This window comes from Propithecus coquereli, unplaced genomic scaffold, assembly GCF_000956105.1.
Source record: "Propithecus coquereli isolate 6110/MARCELLA unplaced genomic scaffold, Pcoq_1.0 Scaffold68, whole genome shotgun sequence".
NCBI lineage: Eukaryota > Metazoa > Chordata > Mammalia > Primates > Indriidae > Propithecus > Propithecus coquereli.
In genome coordinates, this window is record NW_012152840.1 from 8,703,244 (window position 1) to 8,722,536 (window position 19,293).

The 19,293-nt window shown below is 38.9% G+C and overlaps 1 protein-coding gene across 1 annotated transcript in view; it reads right to left on the reverse strand.

The window, feature by feature from the left end:
- The window catches only part of KIAA0196 (KIAA0196 ortholog), a 58,630-nt gene that overhangs the window by 8,315 nt on the left and 31,022 nt on the right, over positions 1-19,293 (reverse strand). Inside the window, exons 15-26 of the mRNA XM_012660841.1 lie at positions 17,907-18,017; positions 16,885-17,025; positions 15,749-15,829; positions 11,779-11,880; positions 10,842-11,021; positions 9,585-9,709; positions 7,361-7,523; positions 6,823-6,925; positions 6,655-6,734; positions 3,150-3,253; positions 2,137-2,266; positions 732-828 (exon numbers count right to left, since the gene is read on the reverse strand). Of these exons, the coding sequence (XP_012516295.1) occupies positions 732-828; positions 2,137-2,266; positions 3,150-3,253; positions 6,655-6,734; positions 6,823-6,925; positions 7,361-7,523; positions 9,585-9,709; positions 10,842-11,021; positions 11,779-11,880; positions 15,749-15,829; positions 16,885-17,025; positions 17,907-18,017 (1,417 nt within the window). The remainder of the gene's footprint in view (positions 1-731; positions 829-2,136; positions 2,267-3,149; positions 3,254-6,654; positions 6,735-6,822; positions 6,926-7,360; positions 7,524-9,584; positions 9,710-10,841; positions 11,022-11,778; positions 11,881-15,748; positions 15,830-16,884; positions 17,026-17,906; positions 18,018-19,293) is intronic.

Genomic DNA, 19,293 nt, shown 5'->3' on the forward strand with positions numbered 1-19,293 from the left:
GAAACAAATTTTGGAATCTCTGGTTAAGAAAAAATAATAGTTGTAGAAATGTTCTTCTGATGCTTTTAAGATAAACTCTACAGTAGATTTTTAAAAATTTCATTAGTTGGATACAAAGTTTGGAGGCAGAGGAAGTACTTGGGAATCTCTTAGGTAATTATAAAAATATTCAAAATAAACTGATCGGTGACCAAAAAAAATTAGAGTTCTATTCCAGGACAGAACAAATACATTAAAAGCCTTTGGTATCTACCGTTTGTACCAAATATTTTGACATACAATCATACATATATTAAAGTATTAGATATTCATGTATTAGTCTTATCCCTGTGACTATATTGTTACTTTCCATATCACAGTTCCAGAAGCACAGCAGGCACATGAAACTTGTTGAAAGAACAGAACATTAGCCAAAAGAAGTTTCTTTTTACACCATAATTAGCTGACTAAACATTAAAGGAGAGAAGCAAAGCAAAGGTCCCACACATTCTACAAGTTGGATAATTAACCCTTAGAAAGATGGACTATACTTGGTTGATTTTCAATCCGCTGTCTACATTTCATGAAGGGGCATCATATTTCAGGGGCACAAAGACATAGATTTCATAAATATGCACTGAACTAAGAAAAGATCTCATATCTGATACAGCATTCTATACAAAGAGTTCTTTACTTAGATATTAATCTATTATTATTGTTACTCATTGCAAAGAATAAACGTCATACGGTACCTAGATTTTTGTTGTACTGAAGTTTTGGCAACTGAGCAATCAAAAAGAGAAAGTTGACAACTGGGAAATAGGGTAAGCGCTTTGTTGTTATGTATATCTGGAAAGAGAAAGGTAAGAATAGCTTAGTTCCTTCACATTGCACAATACTGTAGAACACATTTTCAAATGATAAACTCCACTTTTACTTTAATTTGCTCTTCACACTACCTAGAACTCAGATGGTTCCATTAATTTGCTGCCTCCAGAGTTTTATTTAACACCCCTGAACCTGCCCAAACATAAATAGCTGTATCACAATTCACCCTTCTGGAAAGAGAACAATTTTGCTTAGAGATTAGCAAAATCTTTCCCCCTGAATTCTGTTAATGTCATTAATAAAGGGAGGGGGGAAAGGGTGATGAGCAAGGATGGGAGGGGAAGGCGAAATAAGGAGCAGTCAAGGCAGAGCTGGAGGGAAGGACAGAGGGAAGGAGTATGGGAGGATGAAGAGAAAGGAGAGGGGGAAAGTGGAGGGGGAAGAGATCCACATGGCAGCGTATGGTAGCACATGAGCAGAAAGAAAGTTCCCCTTTGTCATTTGCTGTCCCCTGGGCAATGCCACAGAGCAGTCTCTCCCAGTTAACATGGCAGAAAGCACAGTGAGGGTGTACACGGTAGGATCCAGCCTCTCCACTGCCCAGATTCCACAGGAAAGGGGGCAGCACGCTGCTTAGGAGCATGGGCTGCAGTCAGGCGGCCTGGCTCCACCACCTGCTAGCGTGGAGTCTTAGGGAGGTGGTTAACCTCTCTGAGCCTCAGGTTCCTTACCTAATGATGGCATATTTCACAGGGCTGTCGGAGATTAAGTGAGGTGATCCATGATGGGGGCTAACACAGTGCTTGGTATATAGTAAATACTCAAAAGATGTTAGCTGCTGTTCCAGTTCATAACCTTTATTCAAAACCCAAGGGATAATATGGATTTCAGAATTTCAAATTTTATAGATTTTAGAAAGATAATATAGGGGCCAGGGGTAACACCCTATAATCAAAGCCATGAATATTTCTGTACCAAAACATATGAACATTCACGCTAAGGAGGATAAATAGCTAGTATAAACAGCCTTGTGTCAGTTTAGAACAGGTTTTCCCACGAAAGGAGATCTGGCATCAACTTATAAAAAAACGTTCAGTTCCCAGAGGTGTTTGGAGTTCAGAACTGCAGAGAAGAGATTGGAGCCCCCAGTTATGGTTGTGACTACTGTGACGATCGCTCAGAAAGGGCAGGGACCTTGACAGAATGCAGGCTCTGGGGTCTGAACCCAGGTTCTCCTGAGATGTTCACACACAGATCTGTTACCTGGGCCAAATCACCTTTTGCACCACGCTGTCCCCCTCCACACCATTATACGTTTTAATCATTAACCTTATTCAGTGGGTTGTGAATGCCAGCTGCCTCCAGATAGGCTGTGATTTCATATAAGAGTGTGTTATCTTCTTTGGGGTAAGGAAGTGAAGGGTCCTGATAGTGGGCTTCAATATCTGCTAGGAGAGCCCTAATTGAAGGGAAAAAAAACAGTGATGAACATTAGTGATTAGCTGAATTTATACAACAGTTAATACAGGCCAATGATGTAATCTTTCTGGGCTTTACTTTTCACATCTGTAAAATGACGGGCTGATCCTTCTAATTTTCAATTTCCATGCCTGTGATCCGTTGTAAATAGAAAATTTGATCTAGAATTACTTTATCTTTTGGAGTCAAGGTAAATCAAATGCATTCACCATTCAAACTTTTATGACTTGACTAAACTATTTTGAATACTTGGTCTGTCAAAAGCACTGACATGTGACCGAGAAGCATGGATTATTTATCTTTAAGTAGATGGCTCAGATGAGAGCAGGTTGCCGGTGAGGTGGAGCATAGGAGTGCCCTCCAGCACGTGTACTCTTAACCACTCTTGGTAAGCAACACACTTTCCACTGCCCTCTGGACGACGCATGATCAGTCCTGTAGAAAGCCAGTTGCGGGTTTTGGTAATAATTGCTTTCTTGCTTTCCAAATCTATGCAAGTACCTAGCACGGTGTCTGGCATATGTTATGTGATTGATACATGTTGGCTGAATAAATGAATTCATCCGAGACAGAGAGAGAGAGAGAGAGAGAGAGAGAGAGAGAGAGAGAAACAGATAGATGGACACACTCACACACACACACACACACACACACACACACACACACACACACACAGCAAGGGACAATACTGAGGAAAAAGGCTTCTGAAGACAGATTTGATCATCCATGGGAAGGAATCCTATAAATTGAGAGAGACCTCTTACCCAAAAAGAACTTAAAAGAGTAAGAATTGAGGAAACTGGGGTGCTTGGATGATGAACAGTCCAAGCCCATAAATGGCTGTTTCAAACCCTGGCACTTACTTATTGAGATTCTCCAGAGCAGCTGCCAGATGTTTAGAGTCAAACCGACAAGAATAATTTAATTCATTGGCAATCTGTTGTCTCAGAATCTGCATCTGCCCAACCTGTGAACAAGCAAGAGAAAGAGCAGGCAGTACCTACAAGTATTTCAGGCGACAGTCAGCAGGCAAACACAGAGATGGCAATTTATCACTGGAAGGATCACAACACTCTACAGAAAAATGTAAGGATTTCCTGGACTGGCTCCATGGCTCAGACCAGCAATATACCTGATGGAGCAATAGAGATCCTTCAAGGAACGTCTGAATAGACTCCTATTTGCAAACCTCAAAATACCTCCACAGTCTAAGCTTTACAAAGCGGTCCATTCATGTTCTGTTGCTCAGGTATCAAAGGGATCTTTTTTGAAGCCTGAAGCTATATTTTTATCTTTTGGAATAAGCTCTCCAAGTTTAGAAGCTGCTATGAGAAATCCTGCTTCCTTTATTTTTATCTTAAACTGACCTTTCTCAAATCCTAAGGATGCCATTTCACTCCAGTATTCTCAAATTTGGTGACTATAAATCTGTCCATGTCACTCAGGATTATAGATCATGCAGCTATCTGGATTATAAAATAATCTACGTAAAATCTTCCAAGAAGGCCTAACAATGATAATCCCCTAATCCAGGGGTTCTTAACCTTTTTGTGTGCCTTGGCCCCCTCTGGGAATCTGGTGAGGCCGAGACACCATCTCAGAATGATACTTTTAAATGTACAAAACAAAACACAGAGGATAACAGTGGAAGCCAATTGTAATGAAATATAATTATCAAACTATTAAGAAAAAAAATTTGTGATATAGTTATGGTAACATGGTGGGTCAACGGCAGTAATTTCAAAGTGGCGATGAGCATAAATGATATTTGGAGAAATCTACAACGACTATTGGGTGATAGGAAAAGATCTTTGGGTCAGGCATGAAACAGAGGTCAGTTTGCTCCCATAAACTTGTGGGCATTTTAAGGTCAACAGCATACTCTAATTTTTTGTGCCTGTAAATGTCATCTTTTCTACTCTAGGAAAAGTATCCCGAAAAGATCGGCAAGAGACAGTGAAGGAAGAGAGAAGGTGGTATTATAATGCAAGCAGCAATAAGGAAATACACACATTTCCTCTGAGTTGTTGGGAGCAGAGAAGAGATAAGACAAAGCGAGTGGCCTTCTCTGAGAGTGAACAAAAGTTACCTAGATAAACAGAGCCTGTAACAGTCAAAAGTGTTAAACAACCTCAGATATATTACTTTTGATCACTATTTGTGCAAGGCTATTATTCTACTTAGGTGAAAGAAATAAAAGTTAATCCAAAAAATGCTGTTTATAAATAAGAAATATCTTAATTTATAGAAAAGTACTATTTAAAACTTAGAATAGGGCAAGGCCAAGAAAACAGTAGTTCTCTTGGGCCACTCAGAAATGTCCCCCAAACCCTGTATCTGGCCCATATAATTCCCTGCTTAATTATGTCTAACACACTCTATGTCAAGGATTCTCTTCAAAATATAAATCTAGAAATGGAAACAGAAATAAAGTCAGTTTAGTATAACTTGTTCTCATTTAATGCATATTGAATCTTGTGACTGACGTTTTCTATTTTCGGTGCTTACTGATGTCAAGCTTTACTAAACTACTGGAGAAGCTAAAGACCCTGAGATGGACGGTAAAGTTATTCTATCTATTTATTTGCTTATTTAGAGATACCTGGCTTATCATTCTTTCTCCAAGATTCTTCTAGAGTTGCACCCTCCAGTACAGCAGCCGCTAGCAACATGTGCCTACTTAGATTTAAATTAATTAAAATGAAATAAAATTAAAAATTCAGTTTCTCAGACTCACAACCCGCATTTCAGGTGCTCAATAGCTGCATGTGGCTAGTAGCTGCTGTCAGCACTGAACAGTACAGAACATTTTCATCATTGTTCCAGATCATTAACACTGGCTTAGTGACTGCAAGTTCCCCAATTCAAGACAGAAAGACAAATTTGTCCTTGCGGGCTTTATTTAAAGATCACTGACTCAGGCACAGTTACCTGGCTACAACTGAATTACCAGCAATTATAACTTCCAACAGTCTGTAGTAGCTACCGGACCAAGAGCCATTTGGTAAGCAAGGGGAAAACCTCCCAGCCTCTTCGAAGACGCCCTGCAATCTCCCTCAGCCTCCTACAAAGTTGAGACTCAGGCTTGTCTGACCTCAGGTGACTTTTTATTCCTCCTAAAAGGTTTTCCAGGAATTTGAAATTTGGCCTAGGAAGCGCTCAATATCTGACAATCACAAGGCCAAGGGAATGTGAGGACTATATAATACGAGGACATCTAGCAGAGCCAAATGCTCCTGTATTACCTATTCTGTTTGTTTAGTAATCCAAAGTAAAAAGAAAAAAGCAAAAAAGAAAGAAAATCCACCAAAAAAAAACCCTACTCATCAAAATTATGGGAAATGTATTGTGCATTTGGCTGACACTAATGAGTACTGTCTTGATGAGGAACTTAAATAATTGGGAACAAGAGAATGGAACTTTTCCAAATTCCCTTAGCATTCTAGACTTTCCTATGGCATGTGATATTTTTAACCATGAACCACAGTTCTCCACCAGGAAATCTACTCTTTCCTACTATTAACAGATGGTGAGGAGGCTTTCTGAGGAGACAGGTAGCATTTCATTTCACTCTCACAGCAACTAACGATGCCTTATACAGAATGGGTGTCCAAAAAAGGGCTGTAGAGTATCTCAGATCATCAAATGATGAGAGAAGGACACGCAGAAGACAGACGCTCCTGGGAGCTTCTGCCACAGGGTGAAGGCAGGGAAATAGGTGACTGGATTCTAAGATTTCAGATTTCCATCCAGCAAATTAATCTCCTCATTTGTCTTTCTTATTTGTTTCCAAAGATACACTGTTTTATTCACAGTGTAAAGATAATTTACACCCCAAAGAACCTGACTCTCTAACATCTATGCAGATACAAGAGGAGAGAGACAAATGTCCTGTTCTAATGGCTACTTGGAACAGATGAGGTCTGTAAAAATGAACCTGCTATGGAAGGGAGGATTATAACGACAGGAGAAAAATTTCCGTTTCCACGTGTGAAAGCACCTCTGGCCAACAGGCATTTCAAAAAGAACCAGTTTTCTTGCGCAACAGGAAAGCAATCCGCTCACACAAAGCCTAGTGCAGAACAGCTCCACTGTGATCGTGCTACCACATTCCAGCCTGGGCAACAGCCTGAGGCCCCTGTCTCTAAAGAAATAAAAAAAAAAACCAAACCCCAAACCGAAACAAAAAAAGAATAGGTACAGAAAGGAAGATAAAGAAACAAGTGAATTTAAAAATAATGATAAACTACAGTATAATATTTTTGTTTTAATGATGAAAGAAGAGCAGCATTCTTTGGACAACAAAGTTATAAGCAAATGAACATTTTAAAAATGTAGTATTGATTATTACCCTCTCCCACAACATACCTTCATTATAGCCTCGAGGTAAGGAGTCCAAATCTTCTGTGTTTTGGCAATGGCAGAAAAATAAATTTTATTCGAATTTGCTGAAAGGTTAAAACATAATTTTTTCTTTAGTAAATTCGAAAAGGCTACAGTGTTATCTTCACCTCAGGTTAGTCTTAGGACGCTTACCTACAATACTTTTTAGGGGGCTGACAGCATTCATGAGGGTTTTTAAAGTCTCCTGAACAGTTCTGTCTCTCAGGATAATTTTCTGAAACATACTGAGGAAATTCTAGAAACAAGCAGCATAATCAGAGAACCAAACATAATGAATAAAATGAATAAATACACCAGTAACCTAAAATGCTATGCAGAACAGAGACGGCCTAAGTCACAGGAAGCCTCTAAGCACGATGACAGAGGAAAGCAGCTTCAGGTTTCTGTTGAAACATTTCCTGCTGGGAGGAGTTACTGGCTCAAAGATTAAAAAGTCTTATCTTCCCAAATTGAGACTCACAAGAACAGTCTAACCATAAAAATACTATGCTGTCCAAAGAACTTCTAGTTTACTCTCAGTTGTTATCTACCCAATAGAAATCATATATGCCTGAAGTCAGTTTTAAAAAGCATGAAAGAAAAGTTAAATGAGTTTAAAACAGCCAGCAAGATGTATCCCCGCCTCTCCCCCAAGACAGCAGAAAACAGGCACGCAAGTCACAAGGCTCACCTGTAGCTCTTTCACAATCATAAAGCACAGGAGCCTGTCTAACCCATTCAGACCAAAAGTCCCCAGGGTGGTCTGGATTTCTGAGAAGAGGCGGCTGCTGGTCACTTCTTGACGAGTTTTCATATCATACCAAGTGTTCAGCTGGTCTATGTGACATGTCATTCTAAAATGAAAACAAAACAAAGCAAAAACCCAAGAGCAGCTCAGAATTCATGCATTCACGACCACCTTTTCCTACCCTCTGCTACTTCACTGGTGTGAGCTATTTATTTCCTGAGTTGGGCTGTTGATTTAGAATCATGCTGAGAAGACAAGGTGAGGTTCAGCTGTCAGGCTGGAAGACTTTAGAGTTGTCTCTCTATTCAAAGAGATTTTCTTTAAATTTACAGAGACTGGGGACAAAACAGGGCCTTGTGTCATTTCCATTTGGTAACAAAGGAACTTAGAAGCCTCAAGCTCTGTCTACTACAACATTTGAGGCTATGACAACAAAGCAATTTGTTCTTTCCTCCCAGTTCCTTAAACTTGCAAAGGCCATCTTCTGGTTATTTCCAGATGATTCCTTTTAGACTCAGGAGTGTGACAATGACAATGATAACAACTAACAATATTTATTGAGCACTTATTGTGTGTCAAGTACTGTGTTAAGACTTTCCGTGTGTTATCTTATTTCATCCTCATAAAGCTCTGTGAAGCATAAGCCATTTTATCTGCATTTGCAGATGAGATTGATAACTGAGACTCACATAGGTCTGACCACCCTTAACCACCATTTCAGTGGTTCTCGAACATGGCGGGAAGGGCCTAGAATCACTGGTGGAGCTTGTTAAAAATACAGGTGCCCAGACTCCAAACCTAGAGAATCTGATTCGGTAGGTCTGGGATGGAGCTCTGGCCTCTGCATTCTCAACGAGCCGCACGGAGGATATGTCTCACATTCTAAAGCCACCACTTATGAGGCTTGGAAAGGAGGTAAAAGAAGCCCAGGAGCAAGGGAGGTTTCACTTTGGAAGTAAATGGGAAGGACAAAAAAGATGATACCCAGAACTGAATACAAATTCTACTTTCAGGCTTCAAAATGCCCTTCTTCTGCCACCCAGTGCTGGCACCTGGAACGTATCACTGGAGAGGTTCCCAATTCTGATGATGAAACCCACATATGACCGACACCCTGGTCACCCTCAATCCTCTCTGCACATATCAACAGGGCACTAGGTGGATCGTTTTCTAAAAGGGCTTCAGTGATTGGACCCATGGGTGCCAAGAGAAGAGGAGCTATAAAACTTTTTGGATCATTTACTTTTTTCCACCCATGAGTCACAGACAAAATTCCTTATTTATGCTGGAAATTCTAGAAGAAGTTTATATATGGTTTGCCAACTTTCATAAGTTTTGACAGACAAAATAAGCCTGGATTAGAAGGCATTACAAAGGACCCAGGTCATAAGAACACTTAATTTGCACAACTTCAACTACACAGGCATAGCTGGAGAGAGAAAGAAGAGGATCACTTTTTCCTGGGTAATCCCACCAGCCATTCTACTCAGTGACCTGTGCCAGGGTAAAGGTGAGATAGGGGACATGAGTCCATGCTTTCCTCAGTTGGTCTCAGTACCACCTGCTTCATCTGAGCCTCAATGAAGAAAAAGAAGGAAAATTGGCTCAGGTGGCCTCACTGAGAGGCAGCATGCTGCTCTTTGCCATGGTGCTCACTTAAAATATTCTCAAGAGCAGTTTTAATTATATGAGATTTTCACCCAGAGGCTGCTGAATGCAGAACCCGTGTGACCTGTATGTAGACTGTGACACACCGTATACGATGCTACGCAGCCTGTCCTTGAACAGAGCAGTGCGGAGGAGCTGGGCCCCAGAGTCAGACTGCCTCCTGTGTATTCTGGGTCCACCATTTATTAACTGTGTGATCCTGAGCCTCAGTGACTTCATTTGTCAAATGACAATAACAGCAATGCCCACATCGTAAGACTGTGGTGATGCGTAAATGAATGGTGTGTGCAATGTGCTGGGAAGAGGGCACAGGTAAGTGCTCAATAAATGGTAGCTGTTACTATCAACGGTGCTTGCATGTTGGGCTAAGAAACAGGAGGTAATCTGAAAGGGTCGGATATGAACTGACAAGTGGAAAATCTGGTGACTGGAATAGGGGAGTGTGCCACAGTGACATGGGTACAGATGAGATTGTCCATGCTGTTCAAGGTACACCTACTTTGGGTCTGTGATACGCAAGATTTCTCTGCAGAGTCGACCAATAAATGTCACGGATTCATCCACAGGGCTAAACTTTGGTATTGGGATATGAGTGGACTGGTACATACTTTGCCAGTCTTGAATCTAGAAAATAAAATCACAAATATTTAATACCTCTTTGATAAGGTAACCTGGTTATCTTTTCTTCACATAATTTTACAAAGGTTATATTGCATGAAGAGTGACAATAAATGTTCTTTGGTTTTGAAGCGTCAACTTCTAAAACTGAATTAATAGCTTCCCAGAAATGCCACACATAACATTTATAAAAAAAGAAACGTTTGTGAAAAAGTGAAGTGACTAAGGAGAAGTGAGAAGTAAGAAGAGACATGGGAACTTCTGGCTTTTTGTCTTATGAGTTGAGATGCATCAGTGTAATACCAGAATCCAAAATATTAATATCATAAGGCTGGAAGTTACTTTAGTTTTTGAAAATGTCACCTAAATCATGTCAGTTCCCATGAAAACTTGCAGAGTGGCTCTTTGTTAACTACTGACTAAAATCAAACTTCTCAGCTTTGGCACTTATGAATTTGATACTTTTTCTTTTTTCAACCCAGTTGGAAAAAATGGGCAAAGGACTTTAGTACACATTTTCCCAAAGACATACAAATGGCCACAAATAAGCACAGGAAAGGATGCTCGACATCATTAGTCACTAGGAAATATAAATCGAAGCCACAATAAGATACCATTTCACACCCATTAGGGTGGTTATAATGAAAACAATGGAAAATAGTAAGTGTTGGTTAGGACGGGAGAAGCTGGACCTCTCACACACTGCTGGTAGGAATGTAAAATGGTGCTGTCACTGAGGAAAACAATTTGGCAGTTCCTTAATAAGTTAAACACAGAACTACTATACGTCTCAGCAATTCCACTCCTAGGTATGTACTCTGATCAAATCCAACTGAAGAAGTCCTAAGTCTTCTGAACTCTCAATCACTTGGGTTACAACAATTACAACAAGCAGCTGTCGTCACTGAATGAAGTCTGCCTTCTTAGGAGAGTGAGCTCCCAGGACAGGTGCCCTGTCAACTTTTCTGCAATCTTCATGGCTCCTGAAGGTATGCTGAGGGTACTCAAGATGACCTAGTGCTTACTGATTTTTAGTAATTATTTAAATAAACTTTCTCGCGGGCATTTCTGAGGTTTGGTGTACTTTAAACATGAGAAATAGCAACTATGGTCAAGGATTTTAAAATGTATTAGATACCTTTGTTCTTAAGAAGTTATTACACTCTTGCTCCACATTATAATTTATAATACGAGACACTTCTTCCTGCCAAATCTTCAGACCATAAATGTTGACATAGTCCTGAATGTACTCAAAAGAACGGTGGAATCCATCCATGGTCGCTCCCAACTCTTTCAGCTTAGGCATCAATTCACTTGGCTGTGCGAACAGGGAGATGTAAATCTATTATAGTGGAGGGGATTGGCAACTACTAAGACCTACATTAGACTTTAAATGATACACCAACTAAAAGACTATACTCATAGTTTAAGACATAGTTTAAGCTTTTGAAATACTCATTTTCTACTTTCCTCCATCTAGGATGAGTGGCAACTGATGTCAGACATTCAGCAAAGAACAGATTTCATTCATTTGGGAAGGAAGCTTGAAATAAAGGAATATAAAAAATGAATATAGACAATTCTTTTCAAGTCATTTGATGAATATGCCTAATCTTAGAACACTTAAAATATTTAAAATTGAATTTACTGAGGTGAAAAATACCCTATGGATAAATTTTAGGCCTTTATTTTTGTCCTGAGAAAAATTACTATATTCCCTAAAATATACAGCAAAATAAAAAATTATAGCCTTTATAGTTCCTATCTGCTTTAGGGTTAACAAATTCTTTTAACTATAATAAGTAACCATGAATCATAAATATCAGTTCAGTTCTTAAACTTAGGGAATAACAAGTAGAGGAAAGAAGCACTTGTTTTAAAAAGGATTTTCTCATAATATGAATGGATTATAAACAGGATCAAAAAGCCTATCAGTTGTTCGTACTGAAAATCATAGATTAGATATAAACTAGCAAGGAGCAACGGTCTAGTCCATGACAGGTTAAAAATGGTATTCTAGTCCATGCTGATAGCTGAGTAGAAAAAAGGACAGGCCCATTTTTGTTGCTGGGTACCTTGGCTCGAGGGTTGAATATCAATCCCCTATGAAGGGCAAAAGCAACACGCTTAACGAGCTCCTTCCGTATTCCATCTTCCAGCAACTGCTTTGGATCCACCTAAGTACAAAAAAAGAGTATTCAATGGTAGTTAGGAAAGACTCGGTCCTGAAGAAATCCAGAGGAAAGATGACTTCCAGAATCTGTAGTAGCGTATTTTCTTAAATGATTTGTATATTTTTCCTTTCTTTCCCCTATGTGATCCTGTGCAGGGTGGACAGAACTATTAAATCTGTCATCTCTTTAGGATTCTGTTTATCCCAGTGAAATTTATGATGAGACTTCTACAACATCACATGTCAAAGATGGTGAAAAAGGAAAGTTTTGAATTGCCTCACATTCTAATTATTTCATTAAAAGTAAAAAGCGCCTTTTCTTATCACCAGGAGGAAGGGGTGGGATGAAGGGCCTTTGTTCGAACTCAGATGATGTTATCTCAGGGCATCTATATCCCACGAACAAACTCAAGTTTTGGGTTGCACCACTCTCTAAACTGAATAATTCTCTTTTCATTCAGCACTCCTGGAATGCTGTTTGTAATTTTGGAGACAAAATAGGAAAGCAAATCTGCTATCTAACTCTATAAGTTTATTTTGCTAATTTTCTTTTCTATAATAAGAAAGCTTTAATTTCCTAAAAAACAGTTTCCTATCAGATCCATAAAACATCGAATGGTTTTAACACACTCCCTTGAATTCCCTGAGACTTGTTACTTTTAATTTGTAAAGAACCATTATTGTAAAAAGTCATAGAGACAATTGATGGATTCTATCTGGTTTTGATTATACTTAAACTTCAAATAAGACAGTTTTGCAATGGGAGTTGCAGAAAATACAAAAGCCAGAGAAACATGTTGAATTACATCAAGACTATGCAAAATCAACACTGTGGAGAAAGTAAAGGTGAAATGCCCTGGGTATTGACAGATACATTGTAAGAAAAAAAGGAATGGATGAGAAATCTGTAGATTAAAAAAGACTTAAATGATACAACTTTTTACAAAAATTTCTAGTGTCTAGAAACGTCTCCTTAGACAATGAAACTACAGTGAGCCCGAGACTGGGTCAGGACACATGAGAGGGATTCCAGAGTGGGGCTGGCTAAATCTATTTCTTGCTTTAAGGGGTGGTTAGAATGAGTGGTGTGCACAATAACCCAATAAACTACATAATTATCTCTGTAGTTTTCAGTATCTGTGCTTTATTTTACAATAAAAAGGTAAATTATAGAAATGATGAGTACAAAATCAAAGAAGCAACAGGAAGCTTCCAAAGAAATATCCCTCATAAGAACAGATTTAGTGAAAAAGAGTTCAATGTTTTCGTGAATCTAAAGGTCATGTGGCTCTTCCAGTTCTTCCTGGATTGTCACTAGTCTGTGGCAGTGTTCACAGCGGAGAGAAAGCTGTCTTTACACAGCCCCTCCGCACATTTCTATTCCCCTCCCCTGAAGTTAACAGTTCACAGTTTTCACATGGATCCTCCAGACCTTTATTCATTTATACACATAAATATTCATCCTTCAATCCATATTTAATTTCAAAAATCTAAATATAATGATATATCATAATATATTTGTTGTTCTACAATTTGCTTTTTTCATTTTTCAACTTGGAAATTTTCCAGTGGCAAATTCTTTTTTGAATGGCCACAGATCAATCCATAGTAAGAATGTACCATGACATATTTAGCCATTTCCCCTATTGATAAATTTTTAGATTGCAGATGCTCCTTGATTTACAATGGGTTTACATCCCAATAAACCCAACCTAAATTGAAAATATCACAAGTCAAAAATGTAATTAATATACCTAACCTACTAAATATCATGACTTAGTTTACCCTACCTTAAATGTGCTCTCAACACTCGCGTTAGCCTACAATTGGGCAAAATCAACTAACACAAAGTCTATTTTATAATAAAGTATTGAATATCTCATGTAATTTATTGAATACTGTACTGAAAGTAAAAATGAGATCATATACGTACAATCATAAAGTTGAACCATCGTAAGTCAAGAACCACCTTTATTTCTATTTTTTTTTTTGGCTGCCTCTAACAACAAACACTTAAACATATATCTCTATATATATCACTTGTTTTAAGTCACATCAACCAGAGCAAGCCTATTTTATAAGTGCTTGAAATACATCCTTAACATTCTGAGGTTAAAGATTAGTGAGGGCCACAGGACTCCTTCCCAAAGCCCTGACTTGTCATTGTTACCCTGGCAGAGAAGGTCTACTGGGTTGGATGGGGTTGGTCAATGGATTATTCTTCTGATCTTATCATCTGAAAGACTGTGGGAAAAGATTTACATTTTATCAGTCTTTCTTTTGATCATTATTACCAATTACTTGTATTAGGTTCTATTACATCCTTCCTATACTGGTCATTTTGCAGTCCTAGGATTTATCATCCTGTGTATCATCCTTCACTAGTAAAAAGTGAGTAACCTGCATGTGTGTTCTCTGCATGTCAACTGAACTAAACTGACATCAGGCCTAAAGCATATTTAGCAGATTCTATTAATATCCCAGGGGCTATAAGGGCATTTCTTTTAGCATGCTTTCAGAAAACACATACCAAAGTTCCTGTTCTATTCAGTTCATTTTCTCTAGTTTCTTGGATTTTAGTAACACAAATGTTAATGTGGCAATTCAATAGCTATATATTTTTTTTAAAAAAAATTAGGAATGTTCGGATTCTACTGATGTCAGATAAATAGAAAAATAAATAAAAGCACCATGAAGTATGTGAATGGGCATAGAAAAGCATAGAAATCACACATCACTAGTCATCATACCATTCCAAATTAAAACGGCAATGAGATACCACTTTATACCCCTTGGGATGGCAAAAATTAGAAAGTAGATAATATCAAATATTGGAAAAGATCTAAGTAGATACACTAGAAACAAGCATTTTAGAAGGCAATGTATACTTTGTGACAAAGTATAAATAGACCTTAAGTTCAGTGGCCCACTCCTAGGTATGTAGATTTCAGAGGAATTCTTGCACAGGTCTGCAGTGGGGACATGCTCAGAGATGCTCATCATGACACTGGTTGTGATACTGGGGAGCGCAGGTGTCTATCCCCAGGGATGGTTAAGTAAAATGTGGAATTCTATGCAGCAGAAAAAAGTGACCAACTATCTGACCTATAGCAACATAAATATATTTCCAAAGCAATAACCAGTGAGGAAGGCTGGAAAAAGAGGAGACTTAGAACACATTATGATTTAGATAAATCGAAAACACATGCACACATAAAATAATGCCATATGCTAAAAGTGACACTTGCATATTTGGGAACATAATAGGTCAAACACACAGCGTGGGTGCTATGGGGATGGAAATGGGAGTGGGGGACCAGGAGAAGGTGAAAAAAGAAAAGAAAAGAGGAGCTTGCATGCAGTGATGACAATGGTCTGTGAACGAGGGACACGACTGTCTTAGCTCTCCCTACCTTGTGTGTAAAATAAAATTACTAAAAAGAAAGACGTGAGGAGGGAGAGGGGTAGAGAGAAAGAGAGAGAATGAGAGAGACAGAGAGAAAGAGAAAGAGAGAAAGCAATTTTACCTTAGGAAATTGATTTTGTTTTCTATGCTTTTATAAAAATTCAATGAAATAGATTTTTCTTAGATTTAAATAACTCAGGTAAAACAGTTACTAGTACCACACATTTTCTCTAGAATAAGATAAAGAAATTCCAAGATTATACCCTAAAGTTGCCTTTATTATGAGAAATAAAGATTACAATGCTCTCTCTTCCTCCATCAAAAATGAGTAAAATGAAGATCAAAATCAGAATGTGAAACCACAAGATGATATCACTCCCTGTTCTACACATGACAATGACCACGAAAATCCAAACAGCCCAGAGTCTCGGTGTGAGGCCACAAGGACCAGCACTAGAATCGTTACCTTGATGATGCCAACCAGAGTCGTTTTCATCATTAAGATGCCTTCCGTAAAGATGGAAATAGCATGAGTAAGCTTGGCAACCTTTAACGAAGAGGAAGAGGTATAATAAATTACTTCAGATAAAAGACCCATCATTTCTGTGGAAAGCTAAAATAATTGGCTAATAGTCCTGAAATAGGCCAATATAACAGGAAATGAGAACATAGCTTTAGGACACCCGTGTCCCCGTGTCCTGGAAAGAAATAATCTTTTGTGATAAAGACCATTGTTAGACTTCTTGGGTAACTGAGAAGACATCAATCAATTCTTTAATGTTTGACAAGGCATTTCTGCTTCTCTGGGCTTCGTTTTCTCATGTCTAAAACGAAGGTCAGGAATCACTGATAGGGATGGTCCCTTCCAGCTAGAAAAGACCAGTTGAGACTGAAAAGGTAACCTCCCCCTCACTGGCATCCACGTTCTTCTCACACGACACCAGCAGCCACTGATAAGGCAGACAGATGCTGTATTTTTGCGTCAGAATAAATGTGGAAATATCAAGCTTGATTATCTAAAATGCTGATGTATTTTTTGGAGTTGTGTCAGAGAATGTGACATTACATTTTCAATTTTCACTTGATTTTACTTTCCATATCTTTGAACTTTAAGTTCAGGGAGAAAGAAACACAGAGGTGTGTGGGTTCAGGAACAACCTCTGAGGACGCTTACGTATTGAGTAGGTTTAAAATTTGTCTATAGGAAATGGTTAATGGAATATAGATTATTTTGAGCCACTGGTTTGGTATACAAAGCAGGAACATGAATATGAAAATCTCAGTAATCTAGCCCAAAGAGAACAAGGGCTGATTTATCAAGACTGTTCTGGAGAATGGTAACCAGCTGAGCTCTCTTTCCACTGAGAGCAGTCAGGTGGGCGAGGCCTTAAATGACACCAGGAAAATGTCAAGAATAAAGGTGTGATTGTACTGAAATGGTAAACCATGGCTATCAGTGGGAATGTAAGAAAACACATCAGAATTGGTCTGGAGGTCCCTGGGATGTGACAGGCAACACAGATCTGTGGTTTTTATTCATGGTTTTAAATTCATCATTTTTAGTTTTAAATATCAAAAGGCAGAAGTCAAAGGGACATGTACCTCGTATCGCGGGCCAAGCTGAGCATAGTCCCTCAGCTTGTCTTTGTCCAGGCGGGTAGGCACTTCGATGATATCGTGGGTCTGAAGCTTTATGATCTTTAGAAGAGAGGTAAACATGCTTTCTGGAATGATCTGCAAAACCTTTAGTGAAAGGAAAGGAGGAAATACAGTTAAATATCTATTTGATCTTCTTAGCTGACAAATATTAGTAACAAGGGTACAGGTGTTCTGATTTGATTAATGCATACTGTATGTCTGTATCAGCACAGCACATGTACTCTATAAATACATATAACTATTATGTACCCATAATAATTAAAAATAAAAAAAAGAAGGGTACTGGTGTGTACAAACAGTAATTTGTTTATAGGAAGGGATGTTGAAAAATCTCAAAGAGTAGTTTTTAATGAGTGCTAGCAGGCACAGGGCTCCACTCCTTCAAATATTAATTGCTTACCAAATATAAAGCTAATCCTCCTGGAAATGCTGCAAAAGAATGTATCATTCCCATATTACGGATTTTAAAAAGACTGAGGTTCAAAGATGTTAAGTAACATCACTGTAGAGCACTCAGCTAGTGTGTGACACAGATAAATTGTGAATTCAGGCCCATCTGGCTCCATGCTCCATCGTAAGTTACTAAAACAAGCACCAAAATTCCCATGAAAACTTGAACGAGGTTCTGACCAGAATATGCTGGATCTGAATCTTTTATCAATTAGCTCTGTAATTTTGAAGAAGCTACTACAATCTCTGTTTCTCAATTTATACATCTATAAAATGGAGGTTAATATCACCAGCATTCATAAAATAGAAATAAAACTCCTTTGCAAGTAAAACTGCATCTGTATGTCCACAGTAGCAGTAAGAATGTTTATTTTTGGGTACTACAAATTTCTGGGATCAAATTTTAAAAAGGAAAAGGGACACAGGTGTACTTTTTACAGGGCTCCAGTGTACCCTTTGTATTTAAAACACCAGTTAGCCAGTAAAAGTGAACATCACTTTGATGCATTTCTCACCTTTCTCACGTAGGACACCAACTCGCCAGAATAATACTGAGACACGCTGAGAAGGTCAGGGCTGTTTGCTTGATTAATACGAAGAAGGGGCAGATCAAGGGCAGAGGCAAGCTGGAAGAAAAGTATGGTATATCTTTTTCTCTGTTTCATAAAGAGTCCTAGAAATCTCTCTCTTTCCAGAAAATGTAACATACAACAAAACACTAGGGCTTTACCCAATGGAAGGCAACAACCACCAACTCTCATCCATATTATTAATAGTTTCTGACAATACAATTTTTAAAAAATTATAGCTATCTGTTGGGGCAGTGGTTCTCAAGTTGTGCTCTCTAGACTAGCAGCATTGGCATTTCCTGAGAATTTGTTAAATAGGCAAATTATTGGGCCCCATCCCAGTGGGACTTAATCAGGAGCTCTGGGGTGGGGCCCAGCAATCTGTTACAACAAGCCCTATAGGTGATTCTGATGCACTTGAGTTTCAGAGCCACTGTGCTACAGAAGATAATGACTTCTGTATGGAGATCAGACTTTTCTTTTTTTTTGAGACAGAGTCTGGCTCTGTTGCCCAGGCTAGAGTGCTGTGGCATCATCCTAGCTCACAGCAACCTCAAACTCCTGAGCTCAAGCGATCCTCCTTCCTCAGCCTCCTGAGGAGCTGGGACTACAGGTGCATGCGACCATGCCCGGCTCATTTTTCTATTTTTAGTAGAGACGGGGTCTTGCTCTTGCTGAAGTTGGCCTCGAACTCCTAAGCTCAAGTGATCCTCCCGCCTCAGCCTCCCAGAGTGCTAGGATTATAGGCGTGAGCCACCATTGCCAGCCGCAAATCAGACATTTTGATTGATGGCTTACTGAACCTGTCCAATCTAAGATGCCATCAAGTGTTAAGAAATGCCATTATTTTATGCACCTTTCTTTCAGAAAGAAAGATGCTGACAACTAAACTGTGATTATGCCATCAATGATAAAACCCATCCCTAATCACAGAAATGTTAAAATATGAAAAAAGTACATCTCAGAATTGGTACATACAGCAACTCTGTCAGAAAACATTGAATAAACTATTTGTTCATTTACTACCTGTTAGGTTTGTTCCAGGTGGGAACCCGAACGTATGTATAGGACAGAATGCAGTTAGTGGAAAACTTAGGCTGATAAAACAATAGCCGCAGGAGTCTGGAGAGTCCCCAGCCATTGTAAATCTAATAGACAGCTGCAGCCAGCATCCCCCTCCCCACAGAGACGAAGTTTATCCCTCTCCAGCTCTCCTGATAAGGACAACACAGGAGCTGAAGGATGGATGTGACTGGGGCAGGGGTCCTAGGAGCTGGTTATCTGAAAAAGAATTTAATTGCGAGCAGCTGTTCTGGCCCAGTTACTTAATTCC